At 45.0% G+C, this 18,190-nt stretch overlaps 1 protein-coding gene across 6 annotated transcripts in view; it reads right to left on the bottom strand.

Moving 5' to 3' along the window:
* SDK1 (sidekick cell adhesion molecule 1) overlaps window positions 1–18,190 on the bottom strand; it is a 595,311-nt gene that overhangs the window by 79,986 nt on the left and 497,135 nt on the right. For all 6 annotated transcript variants that reach the window (XM_081839463.1, XM_081839466.1, XM_081839467.1 and 3 more), the window contains exon 29: window positions 6,320–6,514. In XM_081839463.1, coding sequence (XP_081695589.1) covers window positions 6,320–6,514 — 195 coding nt within the window. The remainder of the gene's footprint in view (window positions 1–6,319; window positions 6,515–18,190) is intronic.

The raw sequence follows: 18,190 nt of genomic DNA, 5'->3' as shown, positions 1-18,190 counted from the left end.
TCAAATAAAAATGATTTTTAAAAAGAGGCAATTCTGCTCCCTGTTGAACAGCCCTTGCTTCTCTGGGCCTCGAAGAAAGTGAAAGCAAAAAGGAAGCTTCACAAGGGTCACCAAGGCCAGAGAACACCTGTGGTTTCCACAGGTAGAATCAATGCAAGGCTGAGATGAAATGGTTGTGGAGAACTTTGCTTGAGAAAGCCCATAGCCATGGCTTGAACAGAGGCTGCATGAGACTGAAATTTCCTTATTGAACTCTGCTCCAATTTTCCATCCTGCATAGATACTTCCACCCAGGTTCTTGCCCTCTGTTCCAATTCTCCCTCCCTCCCCCAGTCGTCACTGGCGTCATGCTCCAGTCTAGCACTTAGATCCTACACCCTGCCAAGTTCAATGTGTTTTCTGCAAGCGCTGAGGTGATGCCCCAGTTTGCCAAAGGTGATGCAGGTGAGATGGAGAGGAAGGAACAGACGCCCACACTTGTAAAAGGCCAGATTCAGCTAACAGAAAGCCTCGATCAAGATAACTTTTCTCCGTACCGTGTTCATTCTGTTTTTATGCCAATCACAACATTATTCCAGCCCTAACACCACTCCCCCCTCGTGTTCTAAGAATGTGAGCTATTATTTCTTCTTATGAATATAACATCCCATGCCAGCCTTGGTTCAGTTCAGTTTTTGTGTGTTTGACTCATGATGCTCTATTCTGTTATTTGGGTTATATGGATAAAATTCAACAAAAATATTTTTAAAAAAGGGAAAATCTAAAGCACATTCATATTTTTAAAGGGCAGGGTTAAAGCATCCCACCCACTCAAGGAGGCCACAGATAATTTGAAGCCAAAGGCCTGGCGGAAAAGAAATGTTCAAGTAATCAAACAGGGCATTTTTATGAACTACGATTATCTGCAACATCCCTTGTTTGTTCCCAGGCAACTCCAAAGAACAGATTTGGGGAATGATCCACTGCCCAAGACAGCAAGGAGCCATAGCCCTCCGAGTAAACCCTGGGGAGTCAATGCCGTGCTCTTGAACTGCTCCCCTCAGTCCTAGCCAGCACGGCCAATGGTCAGGAACGATGGGAGAAGACGTCTAGCAAGGTCACGTGGTACTCGGTGCCAAAAATTTCTTGTCACCCCCCTGCCCCACATTCAAATTATTAAAAGAAGGAAAAATAAGATACAGTCACAAGTGTTATTTTCTGGTTCATTTACTGAACATTGTGAGCATAAGCAGCTTTGGCTTAGCGGCCCAGGAGGTCATCCAAGGCAGAACCCAACAATTGTTGGTGGCCACTGTGGCCTTGCCCTCTGCGCACAGGCCACTGCTTCCTCGGCAGGCTGCTGCCATGGCCCAAAAAACCCATCCGCTGCTGGCAGGGGGCTAAGGACGTCAGCCTCGGCAGCATCAGGAAGTTGGCCTCAGCCCTTTCCTTGCCTTCGCCCCGCCTGCAGCCCGCAGCTGATTGGCCAGCTGGGTTGGGGGTGGGGTGAAGGTCCTAAGGGAAGGAGGGTGGCATGCGGGACCTGGAAAGCCCCACCCACTTCTCGGAGAGGAGCTTCAATAAGTTTATTTTTAAAATACAGTGGTACCTCTGGTTGAGAACAAGATCTGTTCCGGAGCCCCATTCGCAACATGAGCAGAACGCAACCCGCGTCTGCAAGTCTGCGCATGCACGGGTCATGATTCGCCACTTCTGCGCATGTGCATGACATCATTTTGAGCGTCTGCACATGTGTGAGCAGCAAAACCCGGAAGTAACCCTTTCTGGTACTTCCGGGTCGCCACAGGACACAACCTAAAAAGATTTAACCTGAAGCAAACGTAACAAGAGGTATGACTGTACTTACTTTTTTTCCAGTTTGTCACCCCCCCTTCAGTGGTGGCACCCGGGGTGGGGTGGGGGACCGCCCCACAGCACCCTCTTCCTACACCACTGGATGGGAGTCCTGCAGGATCCCTGGAGGGCAGCTCATTTGCCGCCCTGGAATAGATAGCATTAAGCTGAGGAGATTTGCCTCCCCTAGCAAAATGGACACTTCCCACATGGTTGTGTTGCACACACATGCGCCAATATCCCTGCAGCGCCATACAGCAGTTCAGGGCAAGCCCGATGAGCGAAGCAGGCAGGGACTCTTCTTGAGCCCCTGCACTTAATCACTCTGAAGCGCCAGCGTTAAGTAAGCCAGCCTCTCACAAGCAGCCGGGAAATCTCTGGAGGCAGTGAACGGTTGACCCTCTCACACGATGAAGGGATGCCATACTAGAGCGCTCTCACCCTGGAACTGTCTCTCCAAAGCAGCACCCATTGATTTCAACCGAAAAACTCAATAGAGTGAGGAATAATTGTTTAATTGTTTATCATGGAGCTTATCGATTCTGATTAAAATGTGTGGCATGTAATAAAGCAGGCATTGATCAGCGAAGCCACGACGGCTCGCCTCTAAACAACTCGTTTCATCCCACCCCATTGGCTCCCGATTCCACAAAGAGGGACGTACAGCAGTTTGGGAACCTCCAGCCACTTCCCACAAAGAAGAGTTTGTCTCCTGAGTCCCTCTCTTGCCCTGCCTCCCTGGGAACGTTTGCTTTATGGCTCAGCACCTCTCAGCAGCCCTCTATCAGCAGACGATGCCAGAAGAATAGAAAGCCATCAGCTTCAGAGAGTCCTCGGCACTGATGGCGGGAGCCTTACAGGGCGATACAAAGGTTGGCGCTTAAGTGCTCAGGGTTATTCTTTTGGAGGAAGCAAATGTTTGCTGGTCCCCCAGGGGGTTGGATTCTCTCTTCTCATGTGTGTACCTTAAAGCAGGAAGCACGGCTGCATCTCGTATTCTCTCTCTCTCCCTCATGAAATTTATATACTCTTTGATGGTAGGAAAAAAACCCTTCAAAGCGGTTCGCAAAAATGATAAAACAATAAAATTTATCGCTAAAAAATTTGCAACCAACCATAGTTTAAAACATACAGAAAGTTTAAACCACAATAGAACAGACTAAAGTAAATTAAAATGCATGCAAACTTTCTAAACTTCTGGGTAAAAAGGTAAAGGTAAAGGGACCCCTGACCATTAGGTCCAGTCGTGACCGACTCTGGGGTTGGGGCGCTCATCTTGCTTTATTGGCCGAGGGAGCCGGCATACAGCTTCCAGGTCTTGTGGCCAGCATGACTAAGCCGCATCTGGCCAACCAGAGCAGCGCACGGAAATGCCGTTTACCTTCCTGCCGGAGCAGTACCTATTTATCTACTTGCCCTTTGGCGTGCTTTCGAACTGCTAGGTTGGCAGGAGCTGGGACAGAGCAATGGGAGCTCACCCCATCACAGGGATTCGAACTGCCGACCTTCTGATCAGCAAGTCCTAGACTCTGTGGTTTAACCCACAGTGCCACCCACGTCCTGAGCTTCTGGGTAGGCTTGTCTAAGAAAAGAATTCCATGAAGGCACCTGCCTGATATCAACTGGCAGGGAGTTCCAAAGTGCTGGTGCTGCCACACTAAATAATCTAGTTCTTTGAAATAATGTGGGGGGTCTTATGTGGCACCTGTAAAAGTGCCAACTCCACTAATCAAAGTGGTTGAGTGGGCATAGATGGGGGAAGGTGATCTTGTAGGTAAACAGGTCCCAGGTTGTTAAGGACTTTATATGCTAATAGCATATAATTTGGACCAGAAGCAATTAAGCCACCAGAGCAGATCTCTGAGACCAGGTGTTATATGCTGATAATGCCTCACTCCCGTCAGCAATCGTGCTGCAGCATCCTGAACTCACTGTAACTTCCAGATCAAGCAAAGCAAAAGTTCCAGTCCTTTTCTTCGCAATGATTTCAAAAACCTCCCACACTGCCCCATAAGCTCCAAAGCTGCTAGTAGGAAATGGTACCAGCCCACAGGAGTTTAGGCAATCCCAAGAACAATTATTTCTGGCAGGTGAGGCCAACAATAACCCCCAACCAAGCAGAGAGTGCCTGAAAGGCACTGAAGCTGGGAGATCCTGAATGCCAAGTGTATGCTCAGCTCATGACCTGCAGTCCCCCTTCGGTGTTGTTGTTTTTTAAGGGCACAAAGTCTTTCTATTGTCCCTCCTTCAAACAGGGCAAGAAAAAGTGATTTCTTGTTAGCAGCAGGGATTGCCATGCAGAATCTCGCAGCTCCACTCCAGGCACGCTGCATCGAAAGCCTAAAGGGCATCTCTGTAACACTGAAATCCATAGGATTATAGAAATCCAGGGCTGCTTTGGTCTTAACAAGTGCACTGGGCTATAAGGAGCTCAGGACATGCTTTGTATTTCTACATAACCGATTGACACATAGGTTCCTAAAGGAGCTTAAAGGATTACAGAGGTGCCCAATTCCCAGTCCAATGTGAATGAAATTTAAATTTTGGAGTGTCCAACTCCCAAGTGCTCCACCCCAATTTTAGGGTGGAAAAAGTGAGATGCTGATCATAGGGTTGTCGCCAGAAACACCAACCCCACGTCCAGTTTCTCATTCCCCGCAAGGGGAAAGCAGGGCAGGATGTGGTCACATCATACGCACAGCCCAGCCCCAGCAGCACCCTAGAATATGGAACAGGGGAAGGGGAAATAAACGCTTTTATGTTGTCATCACCTTACAAAACATGACACAGAGAAGAAAAAGGGACTGGATGCACAATTGCCATTTTGCGTGGCAGGACTGTGACCCACATCCTTTCCAGTTTTGCTCAAATGTGACAGTAAAACAAGAGCCACACCGCACGGTATGGAAAGATGCTGGTTTATCCTGCAAACCTATTTCCGAGATCCTCCGTCAACTGTGCCTCCCTGGCTCATCCTCATCTCGTGCCTGTGCTTGCCTTTAGATATTAGGCCATTTGCCATTCTAATGAAAGACCAGCTCCATCAGACCTACTCTCCCCTCAGCTGTCACCTGGCAGAACCTATTCCACCCAGCTGCCTCCGTGGGAGAGATGAGAAGCAGGGCTCGTTCATCAGCCTTGCTCTCTCAGGCGCCCCCTGCCCCTGAACTGTTTCTGTGCCACCTGGTCATTACAAGTGCTACTATTAAAGTAGTGGTGCCTGAGTTTGCTTTCTTCCTCTCCCCTCCCTGTCTCTTTCCCCTTGCATGTTGCGTTTTGTTTAAGATTGTAAGCCTGTGGGCAGGGCTGTCTTGTTTTAATTTATTGCAAGTAAGCAACTGGGAGCCCTTTTAGCTGAAAAGTGGGGCACAAATGCTTCTATATGGACACTGCTGGGGAGGTGCGAAGTAAAAACTTACGAGTTTTATTTCCAAGTACCCTCCCTGCACTTAAATGCATAGCTGTACAGCAAACCTCGCGCGTAGTTGCCCCCTAATTTTAGTACATGCACGGTCAATTTGTGTTTTTACGCCATCCAGTTCTTAGGAACCTAACTACTTTTCTCTCTGATTGCTCAGCAGGGTGTGATGTAGGCAGGACACAAGGCCATACATTGGGGGGGGGGGAAGGCTGTATTTTATACAGCGGCTCTTGTATTCAGAGAACCCTAAGTGCTTAACAGTAATGGGGCCCATTGTTATTGCTACAAGAGAGAAGGAAATTATGTGATGCAGCTATTAGGCACACAGCAGTGTCTCTCACATAGTTTTGTTAAATTAGCTTTATCTTGGACAGGGAAGGAAAGCGGGGAAAGATGCTTTCCAGAACAAGAGTATTCTCCTTTCTGTTCTATGGAAGAGTGTCTATTTGGGGAAGTGGGGAGGAAAGGGATGCACACATGGATAGGCTTAAAGAGAACGGGATACTGCTCATTCAGAGATGCCTGACAGATGCAGATGGTTGAAAATGCCCAAAATTTCAGGGCATTTCACCAGGATCGCACAGGGCTTGGAGGTTGCAGCAGATGTGGCAGCAGACGCGGTTAGGAACTGGTGGGCCATCGGACTTAATTGGTGCTATATAGGATTTGAAGTACGTACCCCTCCCTGCCCCTCCATTTGGCATGTTATAGTGCTGTGTGCTGTCAATATTGCCTGCAAGGGGGGCTTAGTCCCCATCTGCTCACTGATTGTTTGCAAACAAATGGTTTTATTACAAAAGGCACCGTATATCTCCAGCATGACCTACTTGCAAATAAGCTGACCCTCTAAAAGACAACCCTGCAAGGTTAAGTGCATGGAATGGGTTGAGCCACAGAGGTCCAGGTTACTTCCTGAAACCTCTTAACCCTTCTATCCCAGATTGATCAGTGAGATCACCTGCAGGAGCATCAATGGTTGTTCCCTGAGTTGGTGAGGATCATTGGACAACTACAGGAAACAGAGTGTCATGACTGCACCCCCTCCCCCGCAGCTGCTGCCATTACCTCTCTTTTCCGTCGTGATGACTGTGGCTTCCAGAGGCTCCCCCCAGCCCTGCCGGGTCTTGGCAGACGCTCGGAAGATGTATGCTGACTCAGGGAGGAGATCTGTCGCCACAAACTGCCTGACGGTGGAGCCAACTTCAACAGTAGTGAACTTGTTTGGGCTGCTGGTTGCCAGACGGTAGGCGATTTGATAGCCTGAACGCAGAACAATGACAAGAAGAACATGGAGAGGTTACTTTCCCCAGTCTTTTAGTAGAGGGAAAGAGCCAAGACTATTAGTACATCCTAATTACTTATTTATTTGAATGCAAAACAATGGAATTTGCTTCTTTTAGTGTTTACCAGCTGAGCTTTAGAACACACACACCCTCCTCCAACTGCCCGCCCAATGCAGTGTATTATCTGGGAAATTACTGGCTTGGTGATGAATGGAAAAGCCCTTCTGAGTGATAATCCACCATGAAATTTGTTTCACATTTCATTCTTTAAAAGAGCGAGATACAAGAACAGTTTCATCTTCCTCGAGCATATTGATGCGCTGTGAAAATGCCACCGATACCAAACAAAAGTAGACACATACACACACAGAGCAGATTTTGACAAGGCAAGGATGCTCGAGGAAATATATCAGCCTCTCCTTACCTCAAACCCCCAGAGAAGGGACTGAGCAGGGGATCTCAGCAGCCCTTCAAATAACAGGTGCCTAGGCAAGAGGCCCTAAACACAGACAAGATTCTGGTGCCCAATGTACTTTTTCAGAGTTCTTTCAGTAGAAAGACCCACAGTTCTCATCACACAGTCTGAGGGACAATCAAGCAGAGTGGCTGAAGCAGGCAGTGGTGTGTGTATTGGGGTATTTAATTTGCTTGCTCAGCACTCGAGCTTTCTTCCACCATGGTGATGAAGGCAGTGCATGTAAAGCTCGCAGGGAATCTTCCAACAAGGTACTGACCAGACCCAGACTGGCTTATATTCGGGGGTGGGGGGGGGCTGCATCATACACCAATGAGAAGATGCCCAGGGGCATGAGAGAATAGCTGGAGACAGGTGAGGGGTAAGAAATTACCCAGCCTCTGTAGAAGCCTTTCCAATAGTTCTCACTGGACTCATTACCTTGAGAGTCCTGCATCCAGTTCTGCACTCTTCAGTTTAAGGAGGACGTTGAGAAGCTGGAATGTATGCAGAGGAGGGCGACCAAGATGGTCAATGGTCTGGAAACTAAGCCTTAGGAGGAATAGTGACTGGGAGGACCCTGTCACATGGGAGATGGAGCAAGCTGGAGGTTTTTAAACAGAGGTTGGATGGCCATCTGTCAGGGATTCTATAGCTGTGGTTCCTACCTTGTGGGAGGGTTGGACTCAATGACCCTTGGAGTCCCTTCCACCTCTACAATCCTACTATTCTATGAGTCCAAGTATCTGCATCAGCGTAGCATCCAGCAACACCTCATGGGCTACTAGTTGGAGGATGCACCAACTGCTCAAGCTCATTCTGCAAACACCTGCCAACATGCCAGCCTCGCTTTCTTCTGCAGCTCATGACAAACCCAGTCCAGCTGTTGAGCTCCAAAATCAATTTCTATCTGGGATGGCAGGGATGGTTTTGCTCATAGAGAGAACAGTTAAATGCTCCATCAAGTTACATGGTGGGGAGCATGGAGAACGGCAGCCAAATAAACCCCAAACAGAAGCAGCTGGTCTTGACTGTGACAGACATCTGCTAGCCCTCTGACTGTCCTTTGAACTCCAGAGTTCTGCAGAAACATGAAACTGATGCCCATCCCCTCCGTGGAACTTGATATCCCTGCTGCAGTTTGGAGATTCGCCAAATTTCAATTGCAATGAAAGAAAGGGAAAGAGAGCATCCTCCATGGATGGAGAACTGCAGAAGGATGCTAGTGAAAGGAAAGGCTGGATGGACAGCATGCATCTCCTGTTGAAGAGTAGCATCGATGACTGAGGCAAGGCGAGAGGTAATAAAAGAGGATTTGGAATGTACTTTGTAGAGCCAATTTCATCCATACTATGTATTCTCATGCAGGCTTTGTAGCTTAATTGGGATACAGATGGTGGTAATTGTGTGCAGTGGGGCTAGTGATGCTTTTGCAGATATCCAGTCCTCTCCCTATATGTCATTGTCTTTCCCCACCACCACCCTGGAGGAAAGAGGATAATTTGTGGCAGCTGAATGAGAAAATGGATGCTTCTTTTGTTTCCCCAGTCAAAGTGTCATTGTGAGTCACGTCTCATATACTTTGCTGCTTCAGAGGCGCCAGAGGAGAAGACCATGTTTCATTGATACTCAAATTGCAGCAGACAAGAGTTGAGAGCAAGCCCAGTGGCTGAGGCCCATTTTGGAACTAGGAAATGCACAGATGAGAGATTAGAAGAGCAATATAGATTTTCAAACTTGGCTCTGTAAAATCAAGGACCTAAAGTGGGTTGTTGCTTTGCCAGAGCACCTGAACCACATGTGGGAGCCAGGAAGGGTTACGAGGCGAGAACAACCAGAATCAAAACAGAGATGGGTATATGGTTCATTTTCAAACATGCATAAACGACTCTGCCCTTAATGACCAAAAACAAATAATTATGAAAAGATCAAAAGCCCCAACGTAGCTCTCATAGAATAAAAAACTAAAAAACCCTTAAGAAAAGTGCAAATGTTTCTAATGTTGCCCTTATATTGTTACACGTCACCCCAATCTCCGAGTGCTTAGAGACTCCAGGGGTTCCAAGTGTTTTTCCCAGAGTTTGGTTTCCTTGGAACGAAGGTCAATGAAGACTGTGGCGTCTTTAGGATATATGGTTTTATTTACGCATATATGCAACCTGAGCATAGGATGCGGGGGCCCACAGCATTAACACTGAAACAGATTTTTGCTTCCCCATTAGGATTTTCTCTGTTCTCCAGCTTCTAGCATCATTCCACATACGCACAGACACACAACTCTGGCTATTGTTCTTTTAACAAGAATCATGTGGCATCCAGCCAGGTGAGGAGAGTGGAGGGAAATGTCTAACCCCCACTTTCCTGGAGAGCAACATCATTTAGTTGTAGCTCTTGCAACCTAGCTCATTCTTTGGGATGCAGATGAGGGCGCTCAACTGGCCAGCCAAAGCCATCTCCTTAACTGGTTTGGCAGGTTCTGCAGCCTCCTCTACTAGATTCTAGCCTTTACTGGATACAGAATCACAGGCCTGGAAGGGATGCAAAGATATCATCCAGACTGACCTTCCCCAAACTCATAATCATATATAGCTTTTGTTTAAATTGCTGCTATTTATTTATATAATTCCTGCCCCACTTTTTAGGCCAAGACCAAGCAAACACAAATGTTCAGTACAGGGACTAAACTGGAATGAGCAACTGACACCCATCCACCCAATCTATAAGAAAGGGATAGGCTCCAATTTTAAACAAATGCACATTTATTGCACAAGTAACTTAGATCCTGCCCAAACCTCTTCTGAAACCTGGATATTTTCTTGCTTCAGCATGACTTGTATTTAAAAATACCAGCTCTACATTCTATGTAAGAAATTGGCAGTTGATCTAGAGAAGAGTGAAAGGATTCATCCCATTCTTTGATCTGTTTGGAATCTGCAACATGTTAACAGGAACATTAGATGAACATTGTACCAGCTGGGTGCTGTTAGGCATTCACATTAAAAAGAGTCAATCTTCAGAGATCATTAACTACGCTCAGCTCGTATAGCAACCAGAAAGAGAGAGAGAGAGAGAGAGACTCAATTTTGAATCTATTTAGTTTTACCCTTTGCAAATGTTATGTAGCCTGCCCAGGTATGTGTATCTCACAAGGCACAATGTGAAATCTAGGCCCAATTTAACAAATGCTACAGCACTTTATTTAACTATTTTAAAGCTTTGGAAAAGAGATCACATCAAGGGAGGTGCCAAAGGGGTGTGCTCTGACCTTTTCCAGTTTCTGTACACATGCAGAAAGCAGAACGAAAAGGCGCAGCAAGATTCAGATGGGATAAAATAGGCTGGAGTAAGCAAGGGTCGGGCGAGAAAGACACTGTCATGTGTAGGAAGCCGCGAGGAGTGCAAATGTTGGAGAAGAAATTAAAGTAAGCACTGAATCAAAACAAAAGCCTTAAGGGGGAAACACAAAACATTACGAGGAAACCAGTCCATAAAGTTATTAGAGTAAGTACACATGCTATCAAGAGCAAACTGTTTCGATCTGTTTCATTTCTTGCTCTGTTCCCCTTCAACTGTAATGTCAAGTCAAGCATGTACAGGATTGATACAACGGCATATTCAGCTATTAGTGCATTCAAACACTCGTTCAGCTGGTTGATTATAAGCATCTGCTTGGATTCTCTCAGCAAACGGCACCATCCATGCCCTCTACATGCATGGCTCTGTGTGTAAGGGACGGGGATTCCTACTGGGATCCACTTGAGATTCTTTCCCATTGTTGTCACCAGTCAATGGAAGATGTCCCTGATCTCACGTAAAAGGATTCAGTGTGTGGCCAAGTTCTATGTGGCCAAACTCACAATATTGTCGCACGCCACTCCAAACTCCGAGTGGCAAAAGACTTCAGGGGTGCCTGCCCTTTCCCGGGGTTTGTTTTCCTTGAAATGAAGGTCAATGGAGGCTATGGTATCTTTAGGATACAGTGGTACCTCGGGTTAAGTACTTAATTCGTTCCGGAGGTCCGTTCTTAACCTGAAACTGTTCTTAACCTGAAGCACCACTTTAGCTAATGGGGCCTCCTGCTGCTGCTGCGCCACCGGAGCACGATTTGTGTTCTCATCCTGAAGCAAAGTTCTTAACCCGAGGTAATATTTCTGGGTTAGTGGAGAGTGTAACCCGAAGCATCTGTAACCCGAGGTACCACTGTATATGGTTTTGTTTACACATACATACAACCTGAGCACAGGATGGAGGGGGCTCACAGCATTAAAAACCAAACATATTTGCCTTTCCAGGGATGCTCCAAGTCACCACTTTCGGTTCAGCACAGAGCAAGCATGTCTGTGTTTCTCCAGCCACCAGAATCAGCCAAAACTCTCCCTCTCACACAGTACCCCTTGGCTTATTATTCTCCATCCTAAGGTTTGCTCTGGTTTGGCTGGTTCTCTAGGTTTGCTCTTATGCATTCCTTCCCCGCTCCCAAAATTGTAAAAATATAACAGCCACCATTGTCCTCTTCCTTCACCTGCTCACCTCCAGGGCATGGAAGGGAAAATGTGGCAGCAGGAAGAGATTGGGGCAGGGAGAGAAGTGAGCTGGAATTCTGGATGCTGCCCATATGAATCAGCAGAACTGGAAGTATCTAAATTCTTGCATAAGTATTTCTAGGGCTTTCCTTGCCAGGCAGTTTTTCATCATTATCATTTATTTCCCCAAACATTAGAGTCTTTCTATGCCTTGAAAAAGTATTGCTGTTGTAACCTCATAACATATCCAGGCTCCATTCTATGCTGAGTCTATTCCTCTATTTTTTTATTGTGATGTTCTTTACTACGTTCAGCAATCTTTTGAATTCTGTTTTATACTGAGTTTCTACTCCTCATGTCTTAATGGCCTTTAAAATGCTTGCTGCATTTATTGCTACGTTGCTTCTGTAGCCCCAGGGCATACATTAATTTCTCTTTGAACACTTTCCATTTACCTCTATCGATTTCTCTCATTTGATTTCACCCAAGCAGTTTCCCTAGTCTTTGCTTCTTTTTTGTTGCAGAATTTTCCCATGGAATGATCTCACTTCTGCATTATTGCCATGTCTGGAGACTGCTTCGCACAACCATTGTTTTGAGCTGATTTTTCAATCCATGCTCTGCTCCAAGTACAGACTTCACATTTATGTAGTACTAGGGGCTGCCCGCCCCCCGCTCCTATTACTTGCCATGACTGCCTACCCCCACCAAACTTCCTACCCTCCTTGCCAACCCTTACCCCTCCTTTTATACTTCACCTGAATCCCCATCACTTCACAGCTCCTCTGTGTCCCTCCACCCCTTCTTTATTCAAACTTCTGATGCTGTTTAAAACCACAATTTTAAAACCCGCCTTTTCTTTTTCTCCCTCTTGCCCTGCCTTTATGCAAATCCTCTGATGGAGGCTTACATTTTTATGTATATGGACAGGGCCATCTTTAGCATATGTGCCGCCAGGGTGCAAAGATCCACCCAGCGCCCCAGCACTGTAAGTGATGAAATTAAAAAGTGCTGTTGTGAATGACAAGCGCCACCACTGGTGCGGTGGGTTTTTGATAAATGAGCGCACAAAGTCAAAAGTCCTTTAGTGAAACAGTAGGAATGCATTTCAGTAATACCTAGATATACAGTGGTACCTCAGGTTAAGTACTTAATTCATTCCGGAGGTCCATACTCAACCTGAAACTGTTCTTAACCTGAAGCACCACTTTAGCTAATGGGGCCTCCTGCTGCCACCACGCCGCCGGAGCACAATTTCTGTTCTCATCCTGAAGCAAAGTTCTTAACCTGAAGCACTATTTCTGGGTTAGCAGAGTCTGTAACTTGAAGTGTATGTAACCTGAAACGTATGTAACCCGAGGTACCACTGTATATGTATTTTGTTTTTCTATCTTGGTCAAAATTATTTATTATTTCATAACAGGTAGATAGTTAAGAGCTTAGGCGGCTTCAGCGGCAGGCACCTAGTGCCCCCCAGAATTTGGTGCCCGGGTGCCCCGCACCCTTTTCACCCCCAGGTAAAGATGGCCCTGTGTATAGGAAGAAAAAAAGGGGGCTTTTGTAGTGATGGCAAGCTCCCCAGAGACTCAAGTCAAGTTGACTTGGAATGAGTTTTTCTCCCACCACACAAAATTGGGAATTAGCTCAGCAATCCAAACAAGTGTGTGCCAAACATTTGCAGGCACCCCAAGCACCCATCATACCCTCCATTGTCATCTTTGCCTGCTCACACAATGCCCCAACAAACTTCACTCATGGCAGGAAAAGTAGCAGTGGCAGAGACAGAGATGACTGGCATTTGGAACGGAATGGAGACTGGATATATTTTTAATAAGCAAAGCTTTCACCCAAACTGCTCCCTCCCCAGTGATTGACCGGAGTGGACAGTCATTCAGATACTGCAGGGCACTTAACAATCAAACTTAAAGGGATTTTTGACTGGCAGATTACATAGGGTGACTGGCCGGTGCAATAATACACCATAAAATCAAAGGTGGTGAGAGGGCACATCAAGGAGATACTGACAAGAGGAATAGTGAGCAACACCCAAAGGCTGTGCTACCAAGGGTGGCAGTATAAATAAGATCCAAAGAAGCACTCTCTGGAACTGAACATCCCAGCGTCCTCATTCCAGCAATGCCTCTGGAAAGTGCAGAAGGTGCAAGGGCAACCAAGTGACCTCTTGTTTGTCTCCAGCATAAGCTACTCGAGGGAAAACTGCCTCTGAAGAGCTAAGAGCTGCTAATAGACCTGTCGTCCATTATTTTGTCTAGCAAAGAAAATCCTGCCGAGAAGTACACCCCATCACATGCAGTGGTACTTACTCCCAGGTAAATGCACATAGGACTGCAGCCAAAACTGAAAGTTGTTTTTGTTTTTTAAAAATAACTCAGCTTTGCTCGCCACATTTTATGATTGCATGCTCTGCAAATTTATTACATGTTGTACAAACACCTGCAAATTTATTACATGTTATACAAACACCTGCCACTTTCGTTTGGGTGTGACTCCCCATATAAACCTGACACTTGCCTCTTTCAGGTTACTGAGAGTCCTTCTTTAAAGCCTGAATTTTACAAAGTGTGCCAAAGGTGGTCTTCTAATGACTGTTGTACAAAGCAAGTGACTTTGGCATGCTGGAGCTTTCTGAACCAAATAAAAGGCAACAGTTGAATGTATCTGTTAAATGTTAGGTCACTCCAAGGCACCTGCTTCTTTCCCCAAAGCAAACAGGCAGGAGTGTGGCTTTGTACTAGGAATACTAATGCTGCTTTTATGCTCATCATCACCATACAAAGCCCTTTAGAACCAGCACTGGCAGCCTCTAGAAGCTGCAATGCATACCTGAAAATGCAGACATTTATTAATTTGTTGCAGCACTCAAGGAGAGAAGGGGGAAACACCCTGCATAATACTGAAAGGTTAAAGTTGCTCCAGTGTGGATTTTTAACATTTAGCATTTCAAAGGCTGGAGGTGGGCATGAATTCAGCATGAGATCAAAACACCCATTTTCTAACTTGGACTGTGTCCAGTTCTGCAGCTGACGTTTTGAACTACATCTGTATTTCCAGAAGTAGCAAGGCGATGCTATGCCTAAAGTGGGGAGAGGGAGAGGTCCAAAAGAGGTCTCCATCAAAAATACAAGGAACATGGCACCTCTTTCACAGTCTCGGAAATAAGAGTTGGAGTTCACCAGAAGGCACTGTGAAATATTTAAACTTTTCTCTCTAGGAGCCTCCTGGTTTTTCATACTGCCGATCTCCAAAAGGCCGACTTGATCTAAGTTATTAAAAAACATTCATTGCCAAGCCCTTTGTATCCTCACAGGGCTACAAGATGACAGCAGCAAGACCAATGCAAACAGATTGAATTAAAAGTTATTTTTGGAGGCAAGAGCATCTTAAAGAGGCCTGCTTAAGCTTTCAGAGGCACAGAGTCTTCTCTCAGCTTTTCCATACAGAACAGCTGAGCTGGAGGGGGTTATCATCCCTTCCTGACTCATCAAGTGATTGACCTGGTCTCTGGGGAGGAGGCAATATGTACCCCCATTAAACTGTTAGGCTGGGCAGAGGCCATACCCCGCTGCTGTGTCTACAGTTATTTATTTATTGCTGCAGCAGCTGCAAAATCAGTGTGGTCTTTGAGGGGGCAGATCAAATGTCCAGGGCATTGGTTAGCCACAGCTGGTTTAAGTCATAGTTTATTTCATAAACCACATGTTAAACATGAGTTGTCTGACAGGCAATCAAACAAACAATGGCTTGTTTCTCCAAAGTTTGATTTGTTTCCCAAATCTGCTTGCCTTGTGACTTTGTATCTTGATGAGCATCTGAGACAGCATCTGTGACAGCATCTACATGTAATATCAGGCCATAGTTAAAATGAACCAAGGTTTATAAGCCAACCACAAGCAATTACATATCATGAACCTGATCAGGAGAGCTTTTAGCTAAAACCTGAAAGGGTGGGGGGAAAGGGGGGGGGAGAGAAAATATAACAGATGTCAGGGGAACACCTGGTGCGGGGTATAATAGCTTCATTGATGCATAGGAAACTGAAGCAGTGATCCAGAAACCTGCTAAAGGCAGGAAACCACAAGAAGGAAGTAGGTACAGGGAATGACTCTTGGTTTTAGTTCTCTCTGTACTAATGCACAGAGTATGGGAAACAAACAAGATGAATTTGAGCTTTGAATACAGGATGGGGAAAATGACTTAATAGGCATTGCTGAAACTTGGTGGCATGAGAATCATGACTGGAATGTAGAAATTGAGGAGTATAACTTCTCAAAAGACCAAACAAGAAACAGCAGTGGGATATGTAAAGGATGTTTACACTTGTGAAGAGATCTATGACCTGGAGCATGGAAGGCAGATTGAGAGTATATGGATAAAAATGATAGAAGAGGGAAACAACCACGACCTTAGTGCGGGTATTTGCTATAGACTACCAAGCCAGAATGGGGACTTAGACAATGCCTTCCTATAGCAGATTACCAAACATTCAAAAAGAGGAGATGTAGTAATCATGGGACACTTCAGCTACCTCCACATCTGTTGGAACTCAAATTATGTTAAGCAGTGTTGTTTTTTCTAGGGGGACACAAAGGTACACATACCCCTAGTTTGGCCTCATTGAGGGGCAGTATTTCAATATGAGTAGGAAAATGAGAGTAGCTCTAAACATTTTTTTTTAGAAAAAAAAAGCACTTGACTGATGCAAAGGATAGAGGGGGCTTTGCCCTGCCGGACTTAAAACTTTATTATGAAGCAGCAGCTTTTTGCTGGCTGAAACCATGGCTACTTCTTGAGAATACAGACATTCTGGACTTGGAAGGTTATGATAATAGTTTTGGTTGGCATGCATATTTATGGTATGACAAGGTAAAGGTACATAGAAATTTTAAAAATCATATTATTAGGAAAGCATTGTATAATGTATGGAATCGATATAAAGATTTGTTTGAAAGTAAAACCCCCAGGTGGCTGTCACCAATGGAAGCTAAGGCGGTAAAAAGATTGAACATGGATACAGACTGGCCAAAATATTGTGAAATTATAGAATATGATGGTGAAAAGTTGAAACTACAGAGTTTTGAGAAATTGAAACCTAAAGTCCGAGATTGGTTACATTACTACCAGATTAATGAAACTTTTAAGCAGGACAGAAAATTAGGATTTCAGAAGGAGAGGTCAAAGTTAGAAACAGAATTGCTAGAACCCAATACTAAGAATTTGTCTAGAATGTATAATCTGCTGCTAAAATGGAACACACAAGATGAAACGGTTAAATCAGCCATGATTAAGTGGGCACAAGATATTGGTCATGATATTATGTTTGCTGACTGGGAGCAGTTATGGACCACAGGTATTAAATTTACGGCATGTAGTGCCCTGAAAGAGAACATAATGAAAATGATCTATAGGTGGTACATGACCCCAGTCAAGCTTGCAAAGATATATCATTTGCCCAATAACAATTGCTGGAAGTGTAATGAATGTGAAGGAACCTTTTATCACCTTTGGCGGACCTGCCCAAAGATTAAGGCCTACTGGGAAATGATCTATAATGAAATTAAGAAAATCCTTAAGTGGACATTTGTAAAGAAACCGGAGGCTTTTCTCCTGGGCATGGTCGGCCAATTGGTACCAAAGAAAGATAGGACCTTTTTTATGTACGCAACAACAGCAGCAAGAATCCTTTTGGCGAAGTATTGGAAGACTGAAGAATTACCTACTCTGGAAGAATGGCAGACCAAGGTGACTGAATTTATGGGACTGGCAGAGATGACCGGCAGAATCCGTGACCAGAGGAAAGAGACAGTGGAGGAGGACTGGAAAAAATTTAAAATCTATCTTAAAAATTGTTGTAAAATTTCGGAATGTTAAGATGTCAGGGGATTGGACACAAAGAATTACAGCTAAAAATCGAAATTTATAAAGCAGAAACTCTTTTTAAAGAGAATTAAATATAAAAATGGGATGAAGAATTGCTAAAAATTTTGAAATTTGGATGCAGTGAAGGGGAGGTTTGGGGAAGTCGCATTATGTTTGTTTGTTTTTTGTTTATGTTGTAAAATTAATAAAAATTATTATAAAAAAAAAAAATAGAAAAAAAAAGCACTGATGTTCAGAATGTAACGTGGATCCACGATACAAAACAGGAGGGGAGAGACTTCATCAGGCAAGGCCTCCTTCCACCTGCCTTGCCCCACCTCCGGCCCTGGGTCTCCTCATAAGGAAGCTGTTCCTGGAGGAAGAACTGCAAGGGGAGAGACTCCATCAGGCAAGGCCTCCTTCCACCTGCCTTGCCCCACCTCCGGCCCTGGGTCTCCTCATAAGGAAGCTGTGCCTGGAGGAAGAACTGTGAGGGGGGAGACTCCATCAGGCAAGGCCTCCTTCCACCTGCCTTGCCCCACGCTCCAGTCTCTGCTTCTTATTTTGTATTGTATTATGTTGTGCACTGTGGTTTGCTGTTGTTTTATTGATTGGAGTTTAGAAATTACTTATTGTAATTGTTGAGTGGATTTCTGTTTAATTTTGAAATGCTGATATTTAATATTATTCTATATTATTTTAATGAATGTTGAATGTTATTTTATTTGCATATTGTATATTGTATTATGCATATTGTCTTATTTATATGATGTTAGCCACTCTGAGCCCGGCTTCGGCC

Source organism: Podarcis erhardii, assembly GCF_964252035.2.
Source record: "Podarcis erhardii genome assembly, chromosome: 14".
Taxonomy (NCBI): Eukaryota; Metazoa; Chordata; class Lepidosauria; order Squamata; family Lacertidae; genus Podarcis; species Podarcis erhardii.
The sequence above is the reverse complement of the archived record's forward strand: the minus strand, read 5'-3'. Positions and strand labels throughout refer to the sequence as shown.